The sequence below is a fragment of the Scardinius erythrophthalmus genome (genome assembly GCF_964197995.2).
Source record: "Scardinius erythrophthalmus genome assembly, chromosome: 11".
Lineage (NCBI taxonomy): Eukaryota > Metazoa > Chordata > Actinopteri > Cypriniformes > Leuciscidae > Scardinius > Scardinius erythrophthalmus.
In genome coordinates, this window is record NC_138231.1 from 26,713,930 (window position 1) to 26,739,192 (window position 25,263).

At 38.2% G+C, this 25,263-nt stretch overlaps 1 protein-coding gene across 1 annotated transcript in view; it reads left to right on the forward strand.

Annotated features, from left to right (window-relative positions):
• The window catches only part of lpgat1 (lysophosphatidylglycerol acyltransferase 1), a 35,549-nt gene extending 11,083 nt beyond the window's left edge, over positions 1-24,466 (forward strand). Inside the window, exons 3-8 of the mRNA XM_081379285.1 lie at positions 3,828-3,946; positions 4,075-4,170; positions 8,560-8,836; positions 13,301-13,427; positions 23,117-23,223; positions 23,319-24,466. Coding sequence (XP_081235411.1) covers positions 3,828-3,946; positions 4,075-4,170; positions 8,560-8,836; positions 13,301-13,427; positions 23,117-23,223; positions 23,319-23,470 — 878 coding nt within the window. The 3' untranslated portion in view covers positions 23,471-24,466. The remainder of the gene's footprint in view (positions 1-3,827; positions 3,947-4,074; positions 4,171-8,559; positions 8,837-13,300; positions 13,428-23,116; positions 23,224-23,318) is intronic.
• The last annotated feature ends 797 nt before the right edge of the window (positions 24,467-25,263 follow it).

Below are 25,263 nucleotides of genomic sequence, written 5' to 3' on the forward strand. Positions count from 1 at the left end.
TCATGCAACTGACAAGAGAGTTCACTCCTATACGCTAAGGAACCGAGAGTGGTCATCCAGTCTCTTTGGTAGAGAGAGAGAGACGAGGAAAACAAACAAGCATGCAAATGGAATTATCGCGGCCGGAAAAATTATCGAACTCATTTTTTTTATCGTGGGATTAATTGATTTATTGACTATCGCGACAGGCCTACTGTGGACAAGTAATATTATGAAAAACGGTCAAAACGTTGCTTATTTTAATCAATAAATATTTTTTGGGAGCAGCAGTATGCTGATTTTTGTTTATTCACTAATAACACACACACACACAAAATAAAAAAATAATATCACTAAAATTATATAAGCCTAATAACAGTCTTTAGGTCCAAACACAGCACAAATCAGTCATCTATGAAAATCAAAAGCAGCTTCAAACACGGAAAACAAATAACGTGTTTAACAAGAAATAAATATTCTTCTAATTTTTTTCACTTTTTTTGGTATCTGATTTCCTTGTAGAAAGTCTGTGATCATTCTTAGAGGTGTTCACAGAGGTTTTTGTGATCTACAATGTCCCAGTGTGAAATCCTACCAGCCCACATGTCCTGAAGTCTGTAAGCAAATACTCGTTGTTGATAGGACTGGTTGTATCTTTTAGCAAACATGGGTGCCCCGTAACACGTCGTGTCAGGTGCCCTCAACCCCTGAGCTTGATACGGTGGAGCTGCTGTAATGACTTATTTTGTTTGTGATCTTTGACTTGCTGTTAACAACAGAGAGTGTCAGCCGTGCCAAGACTCAGCATGACCTCTCAGAGAGATCCGTTGGGTTTCCTGCTCTTCTTAGGGTTGTTTTAAACCCGCCGTCAAGGGCATAGTACAAAACTGAAGTGGAGGGGAGTAACACAGTAACAAAGTGCGTCTTCATTAACTTTTATAGCTTTCCTTTGTAATGTGACGTTGACTTGATTTTTTTGGTATATATATATATATATATATATATATATATATATATATATATATATATATATATATATATATATATATATATATATATATATATATATAATCTTTCTCTGTGTCTGCGGCAACACAAACTCAGATTTAAAGGGCACCTATTATGCCCCTTTTTACAAGATGTAATATTGGTCTTGGGTGTCCCCAGAATGCATTTGTGAAGTTTCAGCACAAAATACCCCACAGTTAATTTATTATAACCATTTGAAAATGTCATTTTTGGGGCCTGTTTTAAAAAGAGCTGTTTTGGTCTATACCACCTTAAATGTAAATGAGCTGCATATCCCCGCCCTGCTGCTGGACCCAGATGATGAAGAGAGTCCGGCACAGAATACGACACGAATGAGAATGGACTACACGTCTCGGAATGGTTATTTGATACATTTATGTACTTACAAAGTTTTAATCGCGTCTCCTTTGCAATTATGGATGTGCAACACACACACACAAACTGTGATAACGTTCGCGCAATTTTCTGAAACCACACACACACACACACAAATACTGTGATAACGTTTGCTAGGGGAGGGAGATAGATGTTTATATACTGTCTATGGAGATAGAGCAGACCTTAATTTATTTACATTTGTAACGTTAATTGCTGCAAAAAATTATAGCCTACGTGACATAAAATTGTCTGACGTTGTTTGTTGAGACATCCTATGACGACGACAATAAATAGCTTTAGACCAAGCGGCAACCTCCCCGTCTCTCTCTTGAAACCAACACGGAAGTGAGTTAAACTGCAATTCATTGACTGGCCGTTTGGCCTGGCTGCAGAAGTGAGTCAAATCTGTATCTCCCTCATGTTAAAATTACCAACTTTACAGCAGAAAAAAATATGTTTACAGCCTGGATCTCTATGTGGCTTTGGTCTATACAGCTAATTTTGCCCTTCATAACAACTGTGAGGGGGGTGAATTATTTTATAACTCATCCGTTTAGTTGATTAATATTTAAATTTAAGGGTGTGGCCAGTGGTCCCTTGAGTGACAGATGGATTGCCGCTGTCAGTGCTAGCCGTTTGTCTGCTGTTACTAGCCGTCACTTCACCTCAGCAAATGTTGCTGCTGAACTTGCCATCTCTGCAGTGTTTGTGCTTTTTTTCGGGATTATTTCATACAATTTAATACTTGGGTACAAAGCCCACGTCTATGGATTCCGTCGTTATCGTTCGAGAGAACAACCAGCGCTGTATTTCAGTTGTTTTCCTCCGTGAACCTGCACTAATGGATGTCTGACAATTTCGTTGCTTTTTGTGGTTTTCAAATTTAAAACGTCAATAAATGCTCGTTCGTTCTGCTCTCACGGAACAGATGGATTATAATATGCTTATGTACCGTCAGATGAAATCATGCAGGCGTCGGCGCTTTCTCCGTCCATGCAATAAATGCACATGAATGAGCGCGGATTTTCTAGCGCATTTACTTGCACGTCAAAGGCAATTTATCTATGGTTTAACCCATTTGAGAGACGGCCAAAATCAGAATTTAAAATGGACTGAATAAGCTCTACGAACTTGAGCAATGCCGCGCTGACGGACCATGAAAGAGTGACGGACATGTATGCACATAAATCACTGTCACACACAAACACTAAGTAATACACAGTCTCACTTGTAACCATGTCTTTTAACTATTATAATGTTTTGAAGGGCAAAAATAGGAACGTTTAATTGGCTTTACATCATCAGCTAACTCGATCACGTCGAGCTAGGTGATTTCAGATAGCCAGGCTCCTCAGCTCCACTCACGCCCCGCCTGTTTGCCTATTTTCTGTTATCCGGGAGTGACGCAAGGCCAAGATGGCGACGGCCGGCTCCGCCCACTTTAGGCTTCAAAAATGCTCTTCAGAAACCTACGGGTGACGTCACGGACACTACGTCCATATTTTTTTACAGTCTATGCTTTAGACGCATTTGTTGTTGAACTGGCTGACATCGATTGAAATGACTATTTGCTCAAAAATCATAAAATACACTTACTTCTGGAGGTGACGTTGGATCGCGAACTGTAGGCAACGATCCACACTTGAGGATTAATTTTGACCCTCGTTCACTAAACAGTCAGTCAGAAAATGATTCTCGTATTTAGGAAGTTTAAGTGGCGCCTTTTCTTCATAAATAAAATCCATCCGCTGCGTTTTCAGTGGCTCTGATGTCAGTGAAGACTAGTCTGTCCATTCTTACATCCCACAACAGAACACCTACACTTCTTATGAGACATTACCGGCTGTCGTTGAAACAATGGAGGATGGTGAACAGATCACCGAAGGCGGGGTCTATGCCAAAACCAGATGTCAATCAAATCACGTCGGTGGGGCTTAGCGCATTTCTACGTCACAGTGAGGGAAATCTAGAACAGGGTGTTCTGAGACAGTGCTTATGATTTATTGAGATAGTAAAAAAACTACTGGGTGGATTTTTATCATTCTAGGGTGGTTTTGCTCACACACTGCCAACACACATTTATGTTCACCATGTAAAAGTGAATTTTGCATAATAGGTGCCCTTTAAATGTTTAAATGTTCCGGTGTGATTTTGACAAAGGTTTAGTAAACATAGCTAAATCACTGTCACTTAGAAATGAGATTGTGTGGGTGTTTAAATCGAAATCTTTTAATGATTAATCGTGCTACTCTATTGGTGAATGGTGAGTATAAAAGACTTGTTTCAAAACATAAAAAAAAAAAATCAAACTGACCACAAACTTTTTATTAGTTTGTGTATATCAATGACATGTATGAATATTTTCGATATTCTTTTTCGGTAACACTCAAGGTTTTCTGACAATCTGAGTAATGTGTCTGTTTTTTTTGTGGTATTTTTAGTGACAGAATGGGGTGACGATGTGAGACCAATGACTGAAGATGAAGCCATGGTCATAGTCAACCATCAAGCAACAGGAGACGTGTGCACCCTAATGATGTGCTTGCAGGACAAGGGCACGGTAAGCACACCTCTGGTTGCTTTAGGCTTAGTACTGTTCTGCTCAGACCTTATATTTAAGGTTTGTCGCATTGAAAATATTCCAGATTTTAATCAGGCAACAAAACTAATCATAATGTTCTTATCCAGGTTGTACGAAAGATGATGTGGTTAATGGACCATGTTTTTAAGTATACAAATTTTGGGGTTGTGTCCCTGATTCATGGAGATTTCTTCATCAGGCAGGTAAGACCTGGTCCCTTAAAAGTAAATATGGATGTTTTGTAACATAAATGGACATGGATAAAGTTGATATGAGTTGATTATTGTAATTTTTAGTTAGCTCTAGGGTTGTCATGGTACCAAATTTTCAGTAGTCTGTGCCAATACCAGAAAAATTTAGCAGCTCTCTGTACCAAATTCGGAACCAGAGCAAAAAGTGTTGAATTAGGTACTTTACATTTTTTTTAATTTATTTTTTTAACTGTTTTGTCTTGTCTGTTGGTTATCACTGTCAATCATTGCAGTTTCTGATTCAACTGCATATAAATAAGGTTGTCAATCTAGAAACTTTGCAGTGGACTTAGCAGTATGAAAAACTAAACTTGTTATCAGGTTGTGTAATAAACAGGAAGCAAAAGAAGAGTTTCCTTTATAAACACTAAGACTGTCAATCTCTAAAGCGCTAACTCACTGAATTCTGCTCTCTCTTCTGCACAAGGCTGTCTTAATTGTACAATGAATCTCTTATTAGGGCCCAAGCCCTGAAAGGGCGAAGGCCCTATTGTTTCCGTAAGGATTATTTTTTTTCTTCATTATTTTTTTTGTGCCTTTTTGCCACTTTTGGGGCCCTTAACATGCTCAAAAACTCTTGAAATTTTGCACACACGTCAGAACCTGCGGCCATCAGGGCCGGGCTGAAGTTGGTACCGGGGCGTGGCAGGGGGGCTCGACAGCGCCCCCTAGAATGGTGTCTGAAAACTTGGTCCATAAATCAAACACGCTTGCATGTAATAATATGAAACTCAGTACACATATAGATCTCATCGGGCCGAACAACTTTCGTGCTCTAAGTTTTACAAAAGCCCAACAGGAAGTCAGTTATTATACGTTGTTTGGAAAACGCATACAATGGAATGTGAAATACTCCTCCTAGGGATTTTATCCGATCGCCACCAAACTCGGTGTGAATAAAGTGAAGACATTGAGGATGAATTCTTGCGAACGGATTTTTGATATCTCGAACGGTTTGGCCGTGGCGAGGAAACGAATTTATGGCGAATAATGGGACACAGGAAGTGTGTTATAACTTCTGCATACATTGACTGATCTTGATGAAACTTCCGCAGTGTGTTCGTTGTAAGAGGCCGATCACATGGATGTGACTATTGTGAGTCAAAGTTATAGTTATATAGTGGGGGGGGGGGGGGTTGTCTATTCCATTTAATCTTTGTTTTTCAAGGTTTCAGTGGCTTTTGGGGCCCTTCACATGCTCAAAAACTCTTGAAACTTTGCATAAAGGTCAGAACCCGTGGCCATCAGGGCCGGGCTGAAACTGGTACCCGGGCGTGGCAGGGGGGCTCAACAGCGCCCCCTTGAACACGGTCTGAAAACTTGGTCCATATATCAAACACGCTTGCATGAATTAATATGAAACTCGGTACACATATAGATCTCATCAGGCCGAACAACTTCCGCACTCTAAGTTATTAGCTCCGCCCAACAGGAAGTCGGCTATTATGGGTTGTTTGAAAAACGCATGCTGTGGAATTTGATGTACTCCTCCTAGAGAATTCATCCACTCGCCTCCAAACTCGGTCAGCATGAAGTCAAGACATTGAGGATGCTAAATTGCGGACGGATTTTTGATATCTTGAACGGTTTGGCCGTGGCGAGGAAACGAATTTATGGCGAGAAAAGATAAAAACGAAGTGTTATAACTAGGGATGGGCATTCGATTAAATTTTCTTAGTTGATCGTCGGGAGAATTAACGATCGACTATCGATTAATCATTAATATTTTTATATTGAAATTCATTATTTCTTTAACTTTTTAATAAATTAAAAATGCAATGAAAATACAAAAATACAGTTTGTTTGTCCTCGATGAGATCTTTATTACAAGAAGATCAACTTGTGGCAGTGAAACTGGACGTTCGGTAGACTTGAAGATATGCCCTGCGGTGCTCTAAAACAGCGGAACCTGCAGCTGCGAGCCGGCGTTCTTAAACAGAGACCTATGGCCACTTCGTCCGTTTTCTGTGATCGGATAGCTATCCGATCGTGAAAAGACCAAATGTGAATGCCCTCCGAAACGCATTCGAGACGGATTTAAATCCGATCGCTCAAACCACTTCAGGAGGAGATCTGAGACGCATTCCAGACGAAACTGGACAAGAGTAAATGCATCTGGTTGTTGAAACCACATATGTAAATTTGACTTATCCCAAAAATGCTAAGAAATAAACGTGTGAGAGCGTGTTATAGGCTATATGTCATGTTATAGCCAGATATGACGACGCTACTTCAACACGCATCACCACAGATGAGCATCTAGGCCTATTCATCAAGCCAACGTGCAAACTATCGCAAATCAAAGTGAAAGTCATTCATCAACACACAATCATCTTCATTAAAAGTAAAGAACCGAAATGATCTTACCAGGGCTGTTGCCGCAATATCTTGTTGCGGTCTTTGATTTAGAAATTTTCGCTGATGATCAATAAAATGCAGCTCATATCAGTTGCTTTCGGTGACGTGCAACAATTTAAATATGCATATAGCGCGGGATTTCAAGATCGGATTTATATCCGTTTTGCAAAAACACATTTATGTGACCAGGTGTAAATGGAATCGTTTTGATAAATCAGATAACTATCCGATCTGAGAAAACGCATGAAGTTCCCATAGAACTTATGCACCAGTCTACTGATTTCTGTTGAGAAAGATAAGCATGTTGACATGATCTGGGATCAGACGCGACCGCAACCTGGTGACAGCCAGTTCAGCCGCCGAAAACACCCGCTCTGAGGGGACTGACGTTGCCGGGATGCACAGTAGGCTACCTCCGCGCTAAAATGAATTCCATTGCTTCAAGACTCACACTACGCAACGCAACCTGCATTAGTTTAATCGATAACAAATAAACGTGATCGACGAAATTCTTAACGATCAATTATCGATCGTCGATTAATCATGCCCATCCCTAGTTATAACTTTCTGCATACATTAACTGATCTTGATGAAACTTCAGCAGTGTGTTCGTGGTAAGAGGCCGATCACATGTATGTAACTATTGTGAGTAAAAGTTATAGTGCCACCAACTGGCAGCAGGAATTGTCACTTTCTAAATGCTTTTGACAAAAGTGAAGGGGTTAATTTTATGTACAGTCACAAAAATCAGTACACATATTGGTCTCATCGAGCCGGACAATTTTCTAATGTACAGTAATTAGCTCCAAGTAACAGGAAGTCAGATATTTTGGTTTGAATGTGAATTTCTTTGCAAAATCAGCCTCTGTATTTTTACCCACTCCTCTTAAGTGGTTTATTTTATTCCCACCAAACTTTTTCAACATGATGAAAATACATTAAAGATGCTAAATTGTAAACAGATAATAAATATCTCAAATGGTTTTGCTATGGCGAGGGATTAAAGTAATGTCTAAAAAGGAAACACTAAAAACCTATCTTCTAAAAATGTAATTATACACCATTTATTTCTATATAAAATTATACAAATATCAGAACTAAACCCATTTTATTCATTTTTTTCAATTTAATAATTGTTTATTTATTTTGCTACATATATATAATGTATATATTTTTTTTTGTTACATTTATTATATATATATATATATATATATATATATATATATATATATATATATATATATATATATATATATATATATATATATAAATATAGCTGCGAGCAGCGATGGAGGGCCCAAGCCAGTGACACCGCCACCCCGGTGGCTTTAGTGTAACTAAAGGCACCAGGGTGGCGGTGCCACCGGCTTGGGCCCGCAATCGCTGCTCGCAGCTATATTTTACATTGTTTACACTTTTCAGCAGTTAAGTGGATTCTGACTAACTTACTGACTAGCACCTCTGATTGGCCATTGTGTTCCACCAGGGTGGCGGTGCCACCGGCTTGGGCCCGCAATCGCTGCTCGCAGCTATATTTTACATTGTTTACACTTTTCAGCAGTTAAGTGGATTCTGACTAACTTACTGACTAGCACCTCTGATTGGCCATTGTGTTCACGTGCTCAGCAGATATGATTGTGATTGGCTACGACGCTTGTAAAAACACGCTGTACATGGAAACCTTTGACGCTCAGAGAGCGTGCAAAACAAACACGAATGAGTGCGTTGAAAGCAGGGTCTACTGGCCGGTACCAAATATTCCCAGTGCTCGTTATTACCTGTACTGCAGAAATGCTTGTTCTGTCAATTATTGTTTCATTTTTTTGTAGAGACTGGTACCGGTAGTACATTTGACAACCCTAGCTAGGTCTTTTTTCTGCACTCTCTGTACATTTGTTGAAGTAGCGGGGCTAACAAACTAAATGGCTGTTAGTGCAAGGAGACATTTTGTCAAAATTGACAAGTCTTGTGCATTACCAACAGGGCAAAGCATATCGAGAAAAGCAGCTAATTTACCTGAAGGATCACCTAGACAAATATTACTACAGCAGAGACAGGAAGTGGATTGTGCTGTTTCCTGAGGGCGGCTTCCTGAGAAAGAGACGAGAGACAAGCCAGTCCTTTGCCAAAAAGAATGACTTGCCCTACTTGACTCACGTAACACTGCCTCGGCTGGGGGCCACACAGATTATCCTGAAGACCTTAGGACCCCAGCAAGAAAACGGCATCCTGGGAACAGAAGGAAGTCCACCAGTTCAAAGTAAGGAACACAATCTCTTATCCATAACCTTATTTTATGTGTTTTATTTATTGTTTAAGTTTAAACAGATATGGCTCTTCCACTATATTTCCCATGATCCGTGTATGAATTACCAAATAGCAGTTCGTCCTTTGCCTTTTTTTAAACTGCAATGATAATATCTGTATTATGGCATCTGCTAGGGCCAAAATGACACATTGGCGTAATCAATGACATTATGTAAATTAGGGCTGAACATTATATCGTTATCGTATCTATATCGAGATATGAACTTTCAAGATATTACTATCGAAAAAAGCAACGATATAGACGATATAGATTTTCCCTCTCCGCGCTCGCCCTGCATACAACTCTGGCAGTCACAACAAACATCAGTTTTACGAGTGCCCTTGAATGCACCTCTAAAGCCAGCGCGCACACACTACCAGGGACGTGGGAACTATATTGTGAGAGGGGGGGCGGCGTTTCCATGGTGACGCGTCATTGCTTGTCACGTGACACACCGCAGCAGCAACAGCGCTGAATGAATGATGATCTTCCTTTATGTCATTTTTCCTTTTTTATTCAGAATATTCACAAATGTGTTAGCTATGGCATGAAATATCTGATATTCCGATTGTCAAATACATGCAAGTGGAAGTATATTGTTGTTTAAACACCTTTATAACGATCGCGTTAGTTGAGCTGTATGCGCGATGGGCGCCGCCGTGTTAGTTTGTGCCGCAGACGCAGTTCAGAGAATCGGATCTGTTGGATTTACAACCTCTATGTTTACAACACGTGAATTCATCCACTTCTCCCGAAATACTTAAAAGTAAGTGGCTGGTGAACTGGGAATAGAATAGAGTAAACATTGAAGTTACTTACACAATGTGTATCTGATATGAATAAAACGTGTCGAATTATAATGGAAAGGATTATTATTACCTCTTCCATAGATATCAGTGTGTATTTTACAAACTCTAAATGTATTGTTTTTTTAGTACTTACGTAGGCATATCGTATCGATATCGAGATATCTGGCATGAAAATTTCCCCAATTCCCGTACATTTTTCAAACAAAACAAGATTCCCTAGAGCAGATTCTAATGGCTAGTATGACAACGCCACTTAATATGATTGTTCATTCACCGTTTAGGTTTTTTTTTTTTCGTTGGTCAATAATCGAATACTACTATAGAGTTTGCTAAAACAGGAGGCCAATGGAGTAGTGTCCGAATACATAGTATTCGAAAAACAGTAGGTGAAATGTCCCTAGATGACCTACTACTTCCGGTGAGATTCTGAAGTGCGATGGACACTACATGAGGCCACGGGATAGGATTTATGAATGGCGGAGAGTTGGATTAATTGATTATCAAAATTGAAAAAAAGACAAACATTTGGTGGTGATTTGTTTTCTTTCATTTGATCGGGCTGATAAAATCAAGAAGTAATTCATGTTGTATTACTATACTGTGTCAACATTTCCCTGCCACACCTAGTACATGCTTGAAATATCTTGCTGGGTGGATCTTTCTTCCATTTTGTCTGGAATGTCCACCATATATATTTGCTCTACTTAATGGAGGACTTAACTAATGGAGATGTTTGATTCTGACAGGCAAGGGTTCAAAATGAAGAAACGCTAAAGGCTGGTTAAACAAAATAATTGCCAGTGTTGTCTTAGTAAATATGTGGAGACAGCTATCACAGTCTTTCAGAACACATCAGAGGACATGCCCACACAGAATACACATTTTTAATATTCTTTTTTAATTTTAATCAATCCTCCTGGAACTATAGGAAGAGGAAGTTAACTGGACCACTGACTAGCAATTTCCGAGATCTTTAAAGAGATAATGGTCACTGTGTGCTTCAACTGCTTATTAAGAGGGACTAGTTTAAGTTTGTTCTGTTTGTTTTCTTCCAGCTATTTTTTTTTTTAGCAACAGCTTGGTGGGATGCTTTAGCATGTTAAACTCTCTGTAAGAGTTGCGTCTCTAAATTGATCTCCTATTATATAGTAGTGTTATTTTAGTATTATATACCGTTTTAGTGTTTATTCATATTTTGAAGAAGCTTTTATTTTAAAATTTTCAGTTTATTTAATTTTTTCATGCATTTTATGTTCTCTTTTATTAGTATTTTTGTATTCCTATTTAGCATTTCTCAGTTTTAGTTTTAGTCGGCTAATTGTAGTACTTAAACTTATTTTATTTCAGTTAGTTTTAAGCAAATATTTTTGTTTCAGCTTTTTTGAATGAACAAAAACTTTTTAATAGTTTTGGTTAACAATAACAAAACTGATTTATAAAGTATATGTAATTTGTAGATGTTTGATGGTTGTTTTTTTGTGTTAAATATCTGGTAGTTATTCTATATTGAAGGCCTTCGTATTCTTTGATTCTGTCTGGGCGGACCTAATAACATGCAAATTAGTCCCAGCCTCCACAAGTTCGGCTTCGGACTACCTGATCCACTTGGTCAACTGTAGTAAACGCTACACAATGGCAAGTGGAAATATTGGTTTAATTCAGCCATACATGTTTGAACCAGAAACTGATTCAGAAGAAGAGAAAGAGTGAATTATACAGAGTCATGTTTACAAGCAGGGGGCCCCATCCTATATTGGCGAAACATATTTGGCAAACGCCCCAGTTAGGGGTGTACGATATATCTTCTGCGAAAATATCGTAATTGTTGTTTTAACGATGTGCTATTTGACATTATCGAGTATAGCCTATCCCTCACACGCACACAGATTTCTGTCACTGCTGTGAACTGACCACCACACAGAGTATGAAGAATATCAAAAACTTTAGGAGTCCGCTGTCCACAACAGTCCTAAACCTGCCAAAGTACCAACACAATAAACACACTCAGCAAAATGTCGTCGATTAATCGTTATCGAGAAAATCCCAGATAATATCGATATATAATTTTTTGTCAATATCACCCTAGCTCCAGTGTGTGTTTGTGTTTGTGCTCTGGAGACCGTCAAAGATTTCTATTTACATTGTGTTTTGCAGCGTTGAGCAATGTAGCCAATCACAGACAATCTGTTGATTTCTTGAACGCAATGGCGAATCAGATGTGTTTAAGTTAGAATCCACTCACCGCTCGAAATGCTGTAGCTTTTGTTCAGTGCCGAGTTCTTTGCGCAAGCGAATCATCTTCTTGTATCAAACAAAGTGTAGACACGATGTAAATAGACATTCCGTCTGAAGCGCAGAAAGCTTCATTGATTATAACGGAACTTCGTGAGATTGTGATGAATTGAAGTGAGTGACCGCTTTTTAATGATTTATAAAGGCAGCCGTTTTTTGCACGCTTTATAGGCTTTTTTTAATGAATTGAATTCAATAATTTTAGTTGTGAACACAAAGAAAAGAATAACTGAGTTATGTAAAGCTTACTATAGAACATTATTCATTCACATGACAACTGTCTGACTGTCTCACCTCAGAGAAATATACATGTTTTGAGGCTTTTTGGCCTCGTTTCATGTAATTTTATTTGTCTTGACCTCTCAATATTTGCTTGTGTGCTTTTTCTGTGCACGCCGGCACGAACTGCTGCGCACTCACATGAATGTGAACAGCAGTGCAACAAGCAAAGATTTTCCCCTAATAATACTAGATTACATTTTCGGTTTATTTCTCGGCAAATCCTTCCTTTACCTTTAGAACACTTACGGGACGAGTTGCATGGGATTATTTTATGACATTTTTGAATCCCTTAAAAAACAAACAAAACAAAAAAACAGATTGAAGGTCAGAATTCATGGCCATTAAATAGACAAGTGCAAGCATGATTTTCTTTCTTTCTTGTGATCTAAAAAAAAAAAAAAAAAAAAAAAAGGCTTTTACAACAATATCATGTCCATAGGGCCCCCAAATCACAAAGTGATGCGTTCTTTGTATCGCTTTCTACAACGTCTGACACATAACGGTAATTGATATGATTAGCCTTTGGCTTTGACTATGTTATCAACTAGCTATTAATGTGTTGCTAATGTTACACAAACCATGTTCCCGATCGCCATCTCAGAGTCATAGCAGCCTTCTAAAAATGTTGGACATAATAGAAAGTCAGTGGAGAAAAGCCCTGTCCCTTTCATGATGGGATTGGCTACATGCATGTGACGGTAGGAAACAGGGGTGTGGCAAACCGTTTTTCCTATCTGTAATTCTTAAACTAAAAACCCCTAAAAGTGGTTCAGTCAGTTAATGTTGATAATTTTAGTAACTTTTTCCGAATGGTAATCGTGCATTAAATTGGTCTAAATATCAAGTGTTGCTCTTCTGTAGTTAAGAGAGACAGTTCACTCTCGAGACAGTAAAGGCAACAGTCTAGTTACCTTATTAACTTTGTCAAACTTGTAAGTATTGTGTTAGGATGGGAAGAGGAAATGCTTTTTAATTTCTTTCTTGATGTGAATTGGCCTTGAAGTGACTTGAGTCTCTGTTTGCCCACCTTCAGGTAACAAAGCTAAAGGACTACAGTGGGTAATAGACATGACCATAGCCTACCCTAATGCAAGACCCATGGACATTCAGACATGGATTTTTGGTTACAGAGATCCAACAGTCACACACGTACACTACAGGTAAGATATATATAAGATAATATTCTATAATTGTATCTGGTGGTAAATGAGGTCTCAAAGGTCCAAAATCTCGTTGACACATTGCTGGATTTCAAACATCACATATGTTCTGAGTGGCTGTAATTGTGGTGGTTGTGCAACACTTTTGCTTTCATCGTGGACAGCTGAATTACTTGGACACGTCATGCCTAGATGGGACAAAGTATAACACGGTGTTAAATATAATCTGTGTCGAATGCATGTGAACACGTTGACATTTGACAAGTTAAAAAAAAGAATAAAGTTCTACACAAAGAAATAAATAGTACCATTATCCTGATAAACTTGAACAGACTACAATTTATCTTGGTAACTGTGGGATTACAAATGTAAGAATCTGTTTGAGATTTGATGATCCTATATCTTGCATAACATCACATGAAAAACTAAGGGGAAGTACTTTATATTTAGCATTTAAGGTTAGAGCCCGACCGATAAAGGATTTTTAAGGCCGATACCGATACAAATATTTGGTGATTTAAAAATCCGATATTCCGATATATCAGCCTATGTATATATATATATATATATATGTATATATATATATATATATATTAGGGGTGGAGCCGAACCCGAATACGGTATTCGGAAAGGCACAAATAATGTGTTTTTTACGAATACTTATTTCGAACAAATACTTTTAAAAATATTTGTATTCGGGAACAAGAAAAACTTTATATTAAAAAGCTGCGTTTCCTCATGAGACATGGCGACCGGCGGTGCTGCTGATGTGGTGGCTGAAATATTTTGGATTAGGCTAATGTCACGTTGTCATAAGGGGTAGTTCACATAGCGTGTTTTTTGCGCGTGCAGATTTCAAATGTAGGCGCGCGGCAAGCGCGCTTATAATAGAAGCGAGCGGCGCGCTGCATAGCAACGACAGACGCCACAGGAGGGCAAGCGCTTGTGGACAGGAGAAAACGGTGCGAACTGCGCTCTTCATGATGACGAGGAAGTATCAGCAAAGAATTCATTGATTTCTAGCCCTTGCATTAGCTTTAGATATATTTATGGAGATGAGAAATGAAATAAAAAGCCGTCATTATGTCATTATCAGTCCGTCAGAAAAGCAGTTCTAGGCTTATTCTTGGCTGGATAACTCTTAGCAGGTTTAAAAAGCTCTTTTAAAATTAAATATGAATGCAGTTTTGGATTAAATAAAAGTACAGTCAAGTCAAATAAAACATGTTTTATCTCCTGTTTGGTAACACTACAATAAGATACCATTCATTAACGTTACTTAATGCGTTATCTAACATCAACACATTGAGTGAACAATATATTTTTACAACATTAATTAATGTTTGTGAATGTTATTTAATACAAATACTTGATTGGTCATGTTTGTTCACTTCATTCATTGTGCATTAAATAATGTTAACATAAATAATGTTAACTTTTGATTTTAAAAATGTATTTTTAAATTAACCCCAAGGAGAATAATTGCGACAGTATATAGCCTAACTATTGTTTATTGTTAGGTCATTTTATCTAATGTTATCTAACAAATGGAATATTATTGTAAAGTGTCTTTAATACTACAGTTTCCATCTTTGTAACCGTGATATACGCTTTAATATATGTAAATTTAATCTAAATTAAGCTTCGGTACCGAAATTGTTACCGAGAACCGTGGATTTTCACAGGTATTGGTACCAAATACTGAAATTTTGGTACCGTGACAACACTAGTAGCTCTGTTAGCTCGGTAATTTAGACAATAGGCTGTTGACAGAGTAACGTTAACATATGTAATGGCTGTTATGTTATTTTCTTTTCAATGACGTTCCTTGTTACATGTTCATTGCTGGATTTATGGAAAAACATCAACCAATATTGCATATCCATAATTATTATAATGGATATAATTAAAGAATACTTACACTATAACGTAAATTAGAAGTGTAACGCAAAAAAACTGGATTTTTACACCTATTTTGAATTTTACTCGAATACAAATACAAATACAAATACTTTTCCCCTCTCAACAAATACAAATACAGATACAAATACCGGCTGCTTTGCACACCCCTAATATATATATATATATGTATATATATATATATATATGTATGTATATATATATATATGTGTGTATATATAATTATATATAATTTTTTTTTTTTTTTTTTTTAATCCAGAAACGCGTAACAAAACATGAACAGTTCTGATAAATATAATATATAAAAATACAAAACTTAAGATATGAAAACAACCTTTGAACAAAAAAAAATCAACTATTATTATTAATATTGACAGTAATAATTAAAAAAAATCAATGATGATGATATTATCATTGTTTGCATTTTGCATTTTGATTATTTCGAGAACCGTTCATCCAAACGACTTCACAAGGGAGTGTAGTGTCGCATTTGGTGCAATAGCCTTGGACACGCGAGACGCCGCACGTTCAGAATTAATAAACTTTTAGTAAACTACAGAACAGCGCGAGCGGGAAGCGGCGCACCTCACGCCGGCAGGGCTTATGCTCCGAGAACGGACACTGCAGTGATATAAAACGCACACGTCTGTTAAATTAAGCAATACTTTTAAGGTAGTCTAATATTTTCTGACTAACAAATTACTGACACAGTAAAGGGTAGATTTAAATAAAGAAAAAACGAAATTTAAATAAAGAAAAACGAAATTTAAATAAAGAGAAAACGAAATTTAAATAAAGAAAAACGAAATTTAAATAAAGAAAAACGAAATTTAAATATAGAAAAAACGAAATTTAAATAAAGAAAAACGAAATTTAAATAAAGAAAAACGAAATTAAGTTAAATTAAAAACGAGATTAATTTAGATTGATAATAAGGGGTAAAAAGGCTAATACATTTTGTTTCTACTATTATTCTATTTTCCACAATGTCAAAGCAACGCAGCTTAACCCAAAACACAAGCTCAGGCATGCACTTCGGTCCATACAAACTCCGCTGTTCTGCGCTCTAGCCAGAGAACAGTCCAGTTGCTGGAACACGGCGTCGGTTCTATTTCTAGCATGCACGCGTTTTCCGCGTGGCTCGAGCCGCATCTGAGACGCGTGTCTCACACAGGTAGTGTGCAAACTCCAACCTGTTAACATGGGAGCCGAAATAAAAACGGACACGCCACGCAGCTGAGACGCTCACGCCAGCAGCCAGTGTGTCGCCGGCCTTATTCAAGCGCGAATGAGAACCATTTCGCGGGGGATCCCAGGTGTGCAAAAAAAAAAAAAAAAAAAACGAATATTCCAATGTCAAATTTTCAAATCGAATACCAACCCACCGAACGAATATTCGGGTCCAGCCCTAGCTGCTTTTATTTTATTTTTTAAATATTAACTTATCGGCCATTATAAATGCCGATACCGATAGTTTGGAAAATGCCTAATATCGGCCGATAATATCGGCCCGCCGATATATCGGTCGGGCTCTATTTAAGGTAAAGATGACGACATCAGATGAATGATTTGGTTAAGCAAAGATTTTAGCAAGAGGTTCCTGCCAGTTCTGTTCTCTTTATTGTAAGTCAAATGAGTCCGATTACTGAGACTCTCACCCTTTGTCTTTAATGGCTCTTGGAGCCTCTGTCCCATTCTTTGAATAATTATGCTTATTGGATTTGGACTGGTAACAATCTAGAGTCTGGGACGGGTACCTATAACTGGATACTTAATTTGCATGCTTTGTTTAAGGTCGCTTTGGTGCTTTGTCTCCATTTCTTAGCACTGTCTCCTAAAATCTATATAAACTACAGTGTATAATTTCCTAAGTTAGGGTTGATGACCGCAGCTACAAACAGCTCGTGCTCTCAAAGAATCCTGCTCATGGAATAAATTGATAATGACTTACTACATTTCCATAATAGGTATGATTACATACAATAATTTTTGTCGATCCTAATGAATCTAATCCAGTGCTAGGTTCTCAGGGTTTTTCCTGCATAGAGAATTACGAGGCTGTCGTCTCTGTCAAATTTCGGCAAAAATATAGACTGCGGTCTCATGCTCCGATACCCCTTTTCCACCGACACGGTTCTGTTGCAGGTTCTCGGCCTTTGTCCATTCTCTAAGCATTCGATAGTGATGCGCAGTTATATCCGTGGATACTGCTGATGATCCGCGACTCAGATGGGCCCAGTTAAAAAAATTACAAATGAATTGCCACGGGTTGATGAGAGATAAATCATTAATGTAAGACACGGAACTCTAATTTTACGGTAAAACGCAATGAAAGTGCGTCACTTTTACTTTTTCAACAACATATTTCTCTTCAGGGAAAAGCAATCAAGGAAAACATGCCTAGAGCACCTTCTGGTGGTCATTATATAAAACACAAAGGAAAAACACTTCATGAGATTGCTTTATAACTTAAAGGGTTAGTTCACCCAAACATGAAAATGATGTCATTAATGACTCACCCTCATCCTACAGTGGCTCAATCTTAAGTTAATAAAGCAACGAGAATACTTTTTGTGCGCAAAAAAACAACAAAAACAACGACTTTATTCCACTATTCATTTCCTTCTCTCAGGGCCTCGAGTTAGTTCACGTAGTATAACTGCGTAGCGCATCTGTGTTGTACGTCACACGTAGGCTCACTATTGGCCGACGCTGGTCGTGTGTGATGCGTGTGACGTACAACCCAGAAGCGCTACGCAGTTATACTACGTGAACTAACTCGAGGCCCAGAGAGAAGGAAATGAATAGTGGAATAAAGTCGTTGTTTTTTTTGTTTTGTTTTTTGCGCACAAGAAGTATTCTCGTCGCTTTATAATCTTAAGATTGAGCCACTGTAGTCACTTGGACTACTTTGATGATGTCTATTACCTTTTCTGGACATGGACAGTATACCGTACATACATTTTCAATGGAGGGACAGAAAGCTCTCGGACTAAATCTAAAATATCTTAAACTGTGTTCCAAACGGAGGTCTTACGGGCTTGGAACGACATGAGGATGAGTCATTAATGACATAATTTTCATTTTTGGGTGAACTAACCCTTTAACATCTTTAACTTAAAATATACACATGTTAACAGAAATTATTCTAATAAGAGTGTTTTCCAACAATGATGTAATGAAACCATGATAATTCAAGTTTGAAGGAAGTAAAGCCTGTGTTTAGGCGATTAATGAAATTAAATTTTTACTATGATGATATAGTAATATGTTACTATATCATCATGCTTAACACTGATCATTTGAATAATTGTAATGTGATGATCAGGTGCAGATATCTAAATCAGAGAATATCATAGGTTTGAGCGGATTGACGTTAGAGCTGATCTGCACATCTCTAGCGCACAAGCCTCAGCCCCTCTAGGGTGGTCCGGTGGCATGCCACCCCCAGTGAAGATTTTTTTTACCTTTTCAAGTTAATTCTCAATCTGGTGTGCTTTGAGTTCCAAATTAAATGGCATTTTCCTTCACATCAGTCCTATATTCATAATAAAAAAAATCCATTTGAATGTCTGCTGGTTTTCCGTGCCCTAGTCATTTGTCAGTTGCGTGTTCCTTCTCTGTGATCACACGTTTGAGTCCTTTCAATGTAAAAGTCTTCTCTACTGACTAACTCACTCATAAAGACAGTTTTTGCCACCCTCTAATGGTGAAATAATGTATGTAACTTCTGTTGCTGTTCACAGTCACGTCGGTCAGGGACTATTTTTTCCAGCGGAAGGAATGCTTTGTGATTTTTACTTTATGAAAGTTGCATAGATATATATTTTTCAGCTTTAATATTTGTATTGTGTGGTAACCATTTTATAAAAGCAATAAGGTACTCTAGGCTAGTGCTGTATCATGAATAAGTTTTCTCTGCTTTGCGTCGTGCCGAACAACGCCCTTCAGCCATGACTTATTCAAGATACAGCACAGCCGTACCTTATTGCTTACTTATGTGCTTCGGCCGTTCGATTGCACGACAACAGCGTTTTGGGTGGCTGAAAACGCAAACTTTTGAAAACGGGTTTCACAGTGCAAGTTTTTGAAAACGGTCTCTGTGTAAATCACAAAAACACGAATCTCTGAAAACGATGATGTCATGCACATGCGTATTACGTGTTCAATCCATAGTGGTTCATCGCCATCATAATTTACCCAGGGTTAACAATTAATAACGTTTAATATTGTACATTCCTAAACCCTGGGTTAACATTCTTATTTGCATATTTGCGGTGTCAGTGTCTTTGATTGTATGAACGCAGCACGCGACCTGTTTACATAAAAGCTCTAGCATTGTGCATCCACGTATTGCCGACTGTACTATTGAGTTTATACTGAATGGGCTTTTCGGACTATAAAGGTAAAAATGAAACAGTCTCTTCTTCACTCAAATTGTTACATTTTCTTTCAGCATTTGACATTTTTCCTTTCAAATGCTGAATTTACTGTTTATAAACAATGCAGTGTTTCCTTGACTCTCTAAAGCACGCAAATATGTACGCAATTGGTTGTCTGTTGCTAAGCTTCTAACATTCTCCAAGTTTGGCACTGCAGTGCGGGGTTAACACCTCAAATGCCCCTACGCAGGGGTTCGTAACCCTGGGTAAAACTAAAAAGTGGTGCTAACCCCTCTTCTAAATTACAAGTGTGAAACGTTCCTTTACCCGGGGTTAAAAGCGGTGCTTAAAACGATGATAACCCAGGGTTAAGCGCAGTGTGAAAAGCCCTATTAATGTGTATGGGTATTTTGCCTTGGATATTGTTTTAAGTTAAAAGCAACTTTTTTGTATCACTTTTGTCTTAAAATTATTATTATTATTATTATTATCAATACTTGTATAGACTGTGTGAGCAGAATTTATGCCTACTATTATTACACAGTTGTGCAGTAACTTAGTATCCACAGAGCAAACCCCATGTGCTTCAAAGTCATTGAAATTCCCCTATAACAAATCTCTGAGAGAGAGAGAGGTTTAATTGGTTTGGGGGAGATGCTCCATTTCAAGCAATACTTACAGAGCCTCTAGGGAATGTAACGCAATCCGCAACACATTACCGTCACAGTTTGTGATTACTTGAACTGTCTTGGAAATATTGGTTAGGTCCTTCTTTTTTTTAAATCTTTTTTTAAGCAGTAATATCTGAAAACAGCTCAAATGTAAGCAAAATGTAAGCTATATGTAAGCTATGTGCTATACAGTGCAAAACATTATGATTTGTTTATTTTCAGTCTGTTCTAAGAGACTCTTGCAACAATCTCATCCTACTGGGCTAGATGTTACCTTGGTTACCATCCTGAGTTCTGAACTAAAAGAAAGATATGCTAATCTATGGCTACGTACACATTGTAAAGTTTTAGGAGTGACAACCGCATTTAAATATGGGAGTGAGTCCCAAAAATTATCATTAGGGGCTTTCGCTCCGGAGGAACCTTTTCATAGTTCCTAGAACTATTGGCGAAAGTACCCAAATGATGGTGTGTTCGCACCGCAGGAACTGTTGCCATGTCCACTTATTATAAGCATTTTTGGTCTTCGTGTGTGAGCTTGGCGAGATTCAGTTTATGATGATATTAAAGTGGGAAGGTGCGGGTTGTGATATTTTGGTTTTATTTTTGGTATTTCGGTTTATAGTGGGCTTGTTCTTGTTTTGCTGTTCTATCTAGCATGATCGCAACAGACTTACAGTTAGCCTACATCGCGAACTTTCATGCTTATTTAGACTGTAGGATCACTGAAATGATTAATATGAATTAAATGCATGTTATTCTTGACAGCTACTGGAATTAGTAACACAGACAAATACTCATATTATTTTCCTTTTGAGGTGTGCCCTTATTTGAGAAACCGTAGATGTAATGAATGACTGGGCAGTCACACCATTCTGCAGTGTCGGTTTTAAATAATATCCTGTAAGATTTGACTTGTCATTTTACTACATTTGTACCAGTTTCAAAAATCTTTCTTCTCGCATAATTTTAACTCACTTTAATGTCCTTTTGATAAGCAACCAAAAGAATGCTGTTAATCATAAAGGAAACAGTAAAAAAAGTTGTGATTTACAGCGTCTCAGTAGTGATATGGTATCTTAGCCTAATGTAGATCTCGTTTGAATTTGTTTAATTATTTACTGATGCGGTAATTAAGGGAAGTTGACCGTTTCTGAAACGGAGAGAAAAGCAGAAGCTGGTCAGTGGTTGTAATTGTGTGCCATTCAGTCACATCCTCTCTGTTGCGGTTTGTTTTTGTAAGAGGTGTGTAAATTTCGTGCACGTTTGCAGTCAGTATTGTGTTTTCACGTCTCAGCTGTCTGTGTTTCAGCAGAAAACTGCTGTCATTAGTTGAAGCGTCTCATCAGCACAAACGCTGAACCTGTCACGCTGCTCACGGCTCAGAAGCGTAAAGAGCTGAGCTCTCCACTTCACCATGCTAACGCTGGGAGATCTGAAGAAGACTGAGATGGGGATCATTTGTGCTCCATGCTCATCGGGGTTTTTTTTTTTTCAGTGCCTGTTAGGTTTTCTCCCTTAAGATGTCTTCATTGCCTCCCTAAATGCATTCATTATGGCAAATTTAATTTTGAAAATTTGTTTAATGCCTTTTATACTATACTTATTTAGTCAGTCAGTCAGTCTCTCTCTCTCTCTCTCTCTCTCTCTCTCTCTCTCTCTCTCTCTCTCTCTCTCTCTCTCTCTCTCTCTCTCTCTCTCTCTCTCTCTCTCTCTCTCTCTCTCTCTCTCTCTCTCTCTCTCTCTCTCTCTCTCTCTCTCTCTCTCTCTCTCTCTCTCTCTCTCTCTCTCTCTCTCTCTCTCTCTCTCTCTCTCTCTCTCTCTCTCTCTCTCTCTCTCTCTCTCTCTGTCTCTCTCTCTCTGTGCTCAACCTGCTAGCTTCACTCTCAGGAGGGCAAGATTGAAAATAACAAAGACTCAGCATGTCAGAACTAATTTATTATTATTATTCACAAAGTATGCATCCAAATGTACAGATGAGCTGTGATTCAGACTACAAATTTCATGGTTAAAATCTATTCAAAACTGTGTATGAGGTCAAGTAAACTTGCAACACAGAATCCATGGAGTTGTGGACAATAGGTTTTAGTACCTTGTTATTTTGATTCAGCATTAAGAAGTACATGAACTTCATTGAAAATTGAAAATGAATGTAGTATTATACAATATAAAACAACAATATTAGTATTCATTGTTAATATTAAATTAATTAAATTATTATGTGTAAAATGTTAGTTTATTTTTAATTAATATAGTATTATGAAGTCTATATTATTATTATTATAATGTATTAATTATAGCAAATCCATGTATCATAATACAATCTCAAACAACATTAATGTTTGTAATGCAGTCTAAATTAATTAGTATTAATCAATACAAATATTTTTTGTAATAATAGTAGCAAATTAATGTATTATGATACATTCTATAACAACAATATTAATATTTTATTATTAGATTTACATTTAATATTTTATCATTTAATTTTTGTGATTCATCCTTAATTAATTATTATGATTATTATTAATTATACAAATTAATGTACTTAAGTATTACATTAATATTTATTGTTTTATGTTGGGTTAGAGGGGATGGCTGAGAGTGCTGTATTGACCAGTTGTCAGCATGGCCCTGAATGTTCAGTTTTATTTAGTTTTGTAACGTTTTTCAGTCCTGTATAATGAATTCTTAATTTTTTTATTTATTTTTTTAGGACATACCCTATAAAGGACGTCCCGCTAGAGTCAGAAGCACTGGCAGACTGGCTATATCAGCGATTTGTGGAAAAGGAGCAACTACTGGCTCACTTCTACAAGACAGGTAGTTTGATAAAGATGGAATTTAGTTCCCCAAATCTAGATGTATATATTTGTCCTTCAACTAAAATCCATCTCCTCCTTTCTTTCGTCTTGCAGGAGCTTTCCCTCCACCTGACGGCCAAACAGAGATGCTCTCCCGAAACATGACCCTTGATAACTCCTGGCTGTTTTTAGTCCAAACGTTTGCCTTCGCCTCAGGCTACTTGTGGTACAGCATTCTACATCACATCTACTGCTGGTTCTTCTGACCGCTCTGAGGAGAGCGAAGCGCGCAGGTCGGGATGAGACAAAGAGCCCCGAATGCCATTCTCCTCTGCCGGATGGTTGAATGTACCCCGCAGGACGACTCCAGTTGCTGTATCCGATCGCGGCCCCCATCCTTACTTTGGACAGTCACATCCACCCAGTCCCAGCCGCCCATGCGTTTATCCTTTAGAGTTGCGTAGAACCAGTTCAACATGTTTACACATGTGCGCTCACATGCAGAGAGAAAATTATGCACATCTAAATGTTTACTCATGCACATGTGGACACGCCTCAATTTTTTTTTTTTTTTTTACTTACAATCAAAATTAGGCTCAGGAATAAGCCAGAGATAGATCTGTCACGTCCTCTCATTTCTCTCATTTCCTGCCATGTGAGCTCCACCCCCTTTTTATCGTGAACTCCCAAACAGGATGACTGAAATTCGTTTTCAGGGACTGCTGTCCTCTTTGGAAGAGCCTCCTCTGGCCTTCATTGCACTATGAATCCTCGTCACGCGCCCCCCCCCCCCCTCCCCACCCCCACCCCCACCCCCACCCACTTCCCCCCCCCAGGATCCCAGAAGATTTCTTCTTCCTCGTGGCTGTTTCGTCTCATGTTGACTGGATGCCGTTTTTCTATGTGTATTGTCAGTATTGAGAGACGGTGGAACGATTGTGATGTTTACACTGACAAAAGGGGGATTCGGTCTCGGAAACATGTCGAAGAAGAACCCGGTTCTTGTTTTAGAACCTATAAAACAAGGAGACTGCATCCTCTAGGGGACTTTTACACAATCAACGCCATACAGACACATCCAAGCGCACCACATGACTGCCACACGACCGATTCGATAGGACTAATACCCCTCCCCTCCAAAGTTTTACAAATACTAAGCCATATGCTTATCTTAGGGTCAAACGGGGGCGGACATTCTACTGACTGAACTGTTGTGTTTGTTCATTGTCCTGAAAAAAAAAAAAAAAAGATTTTAATTTGTTGATTTTTGAGTCAATTGGTCTCATTTCTGTAAATGTGACAGCATAACCTGCCTGTGTGATTGTGTGCGACTGCCCGTTTCTTTTTTTTTTAACTATTTTTTAGATGCACATAATGCCTGGTAGCTTCATGTTATATCAGAGTGTTGGCAAATATCTGTTTAATAGTTGAGATTTGACTTCCTTTTTCCCCTCATTCTGTGGTTCATCTTGTACAGAAAGGAGTCGAAACTGGAGGAAAAGGCAGTTAAAGGAGCTTCTGTCCCGGCAGGTGCTTTACATTTGCTCTCAGTATCTGAGCGTCACCTCGTCTGCCGTCCGCTGTCTTCTGCGGCGATCGTGCGGGAGCATTCTGTTCATCAAAAAGATACCGTCTTAAAACTGCTGCCACACAGAAGGGATCAGAGGCGTAGATTCAGTTTTGTGCCGAGGCACAAAAGATTTTAGACTAGCTTTAGACTATCTTGAGGAGAATGGAAACATTTTCCTCGAGCTTGAGACAGAATTGCATTTTTCATGTGAAATTGGGTCTCTCTCTCTGTCTGTCTGTGTGTGTGTGTGTGTGTGTGTGTGTGTGTGTGTGTGTGTGTGTGTGTCGATGGGGAGGAATGCCATGCTTGAGTCCGTCTACGTGTCAATGGAATATGGGCGAGGTCCAGCAATAATGTACTCATAAATGCCCATGTTGTGGCGTTCTAAAGAATACGATGCTTAGATGTACAAATTAGACATTTGTAGATGAAAACATTGCACCGTAACTGTCATAACCCCCCCCAACCCGAAGCCATGTTGTCTGTGAA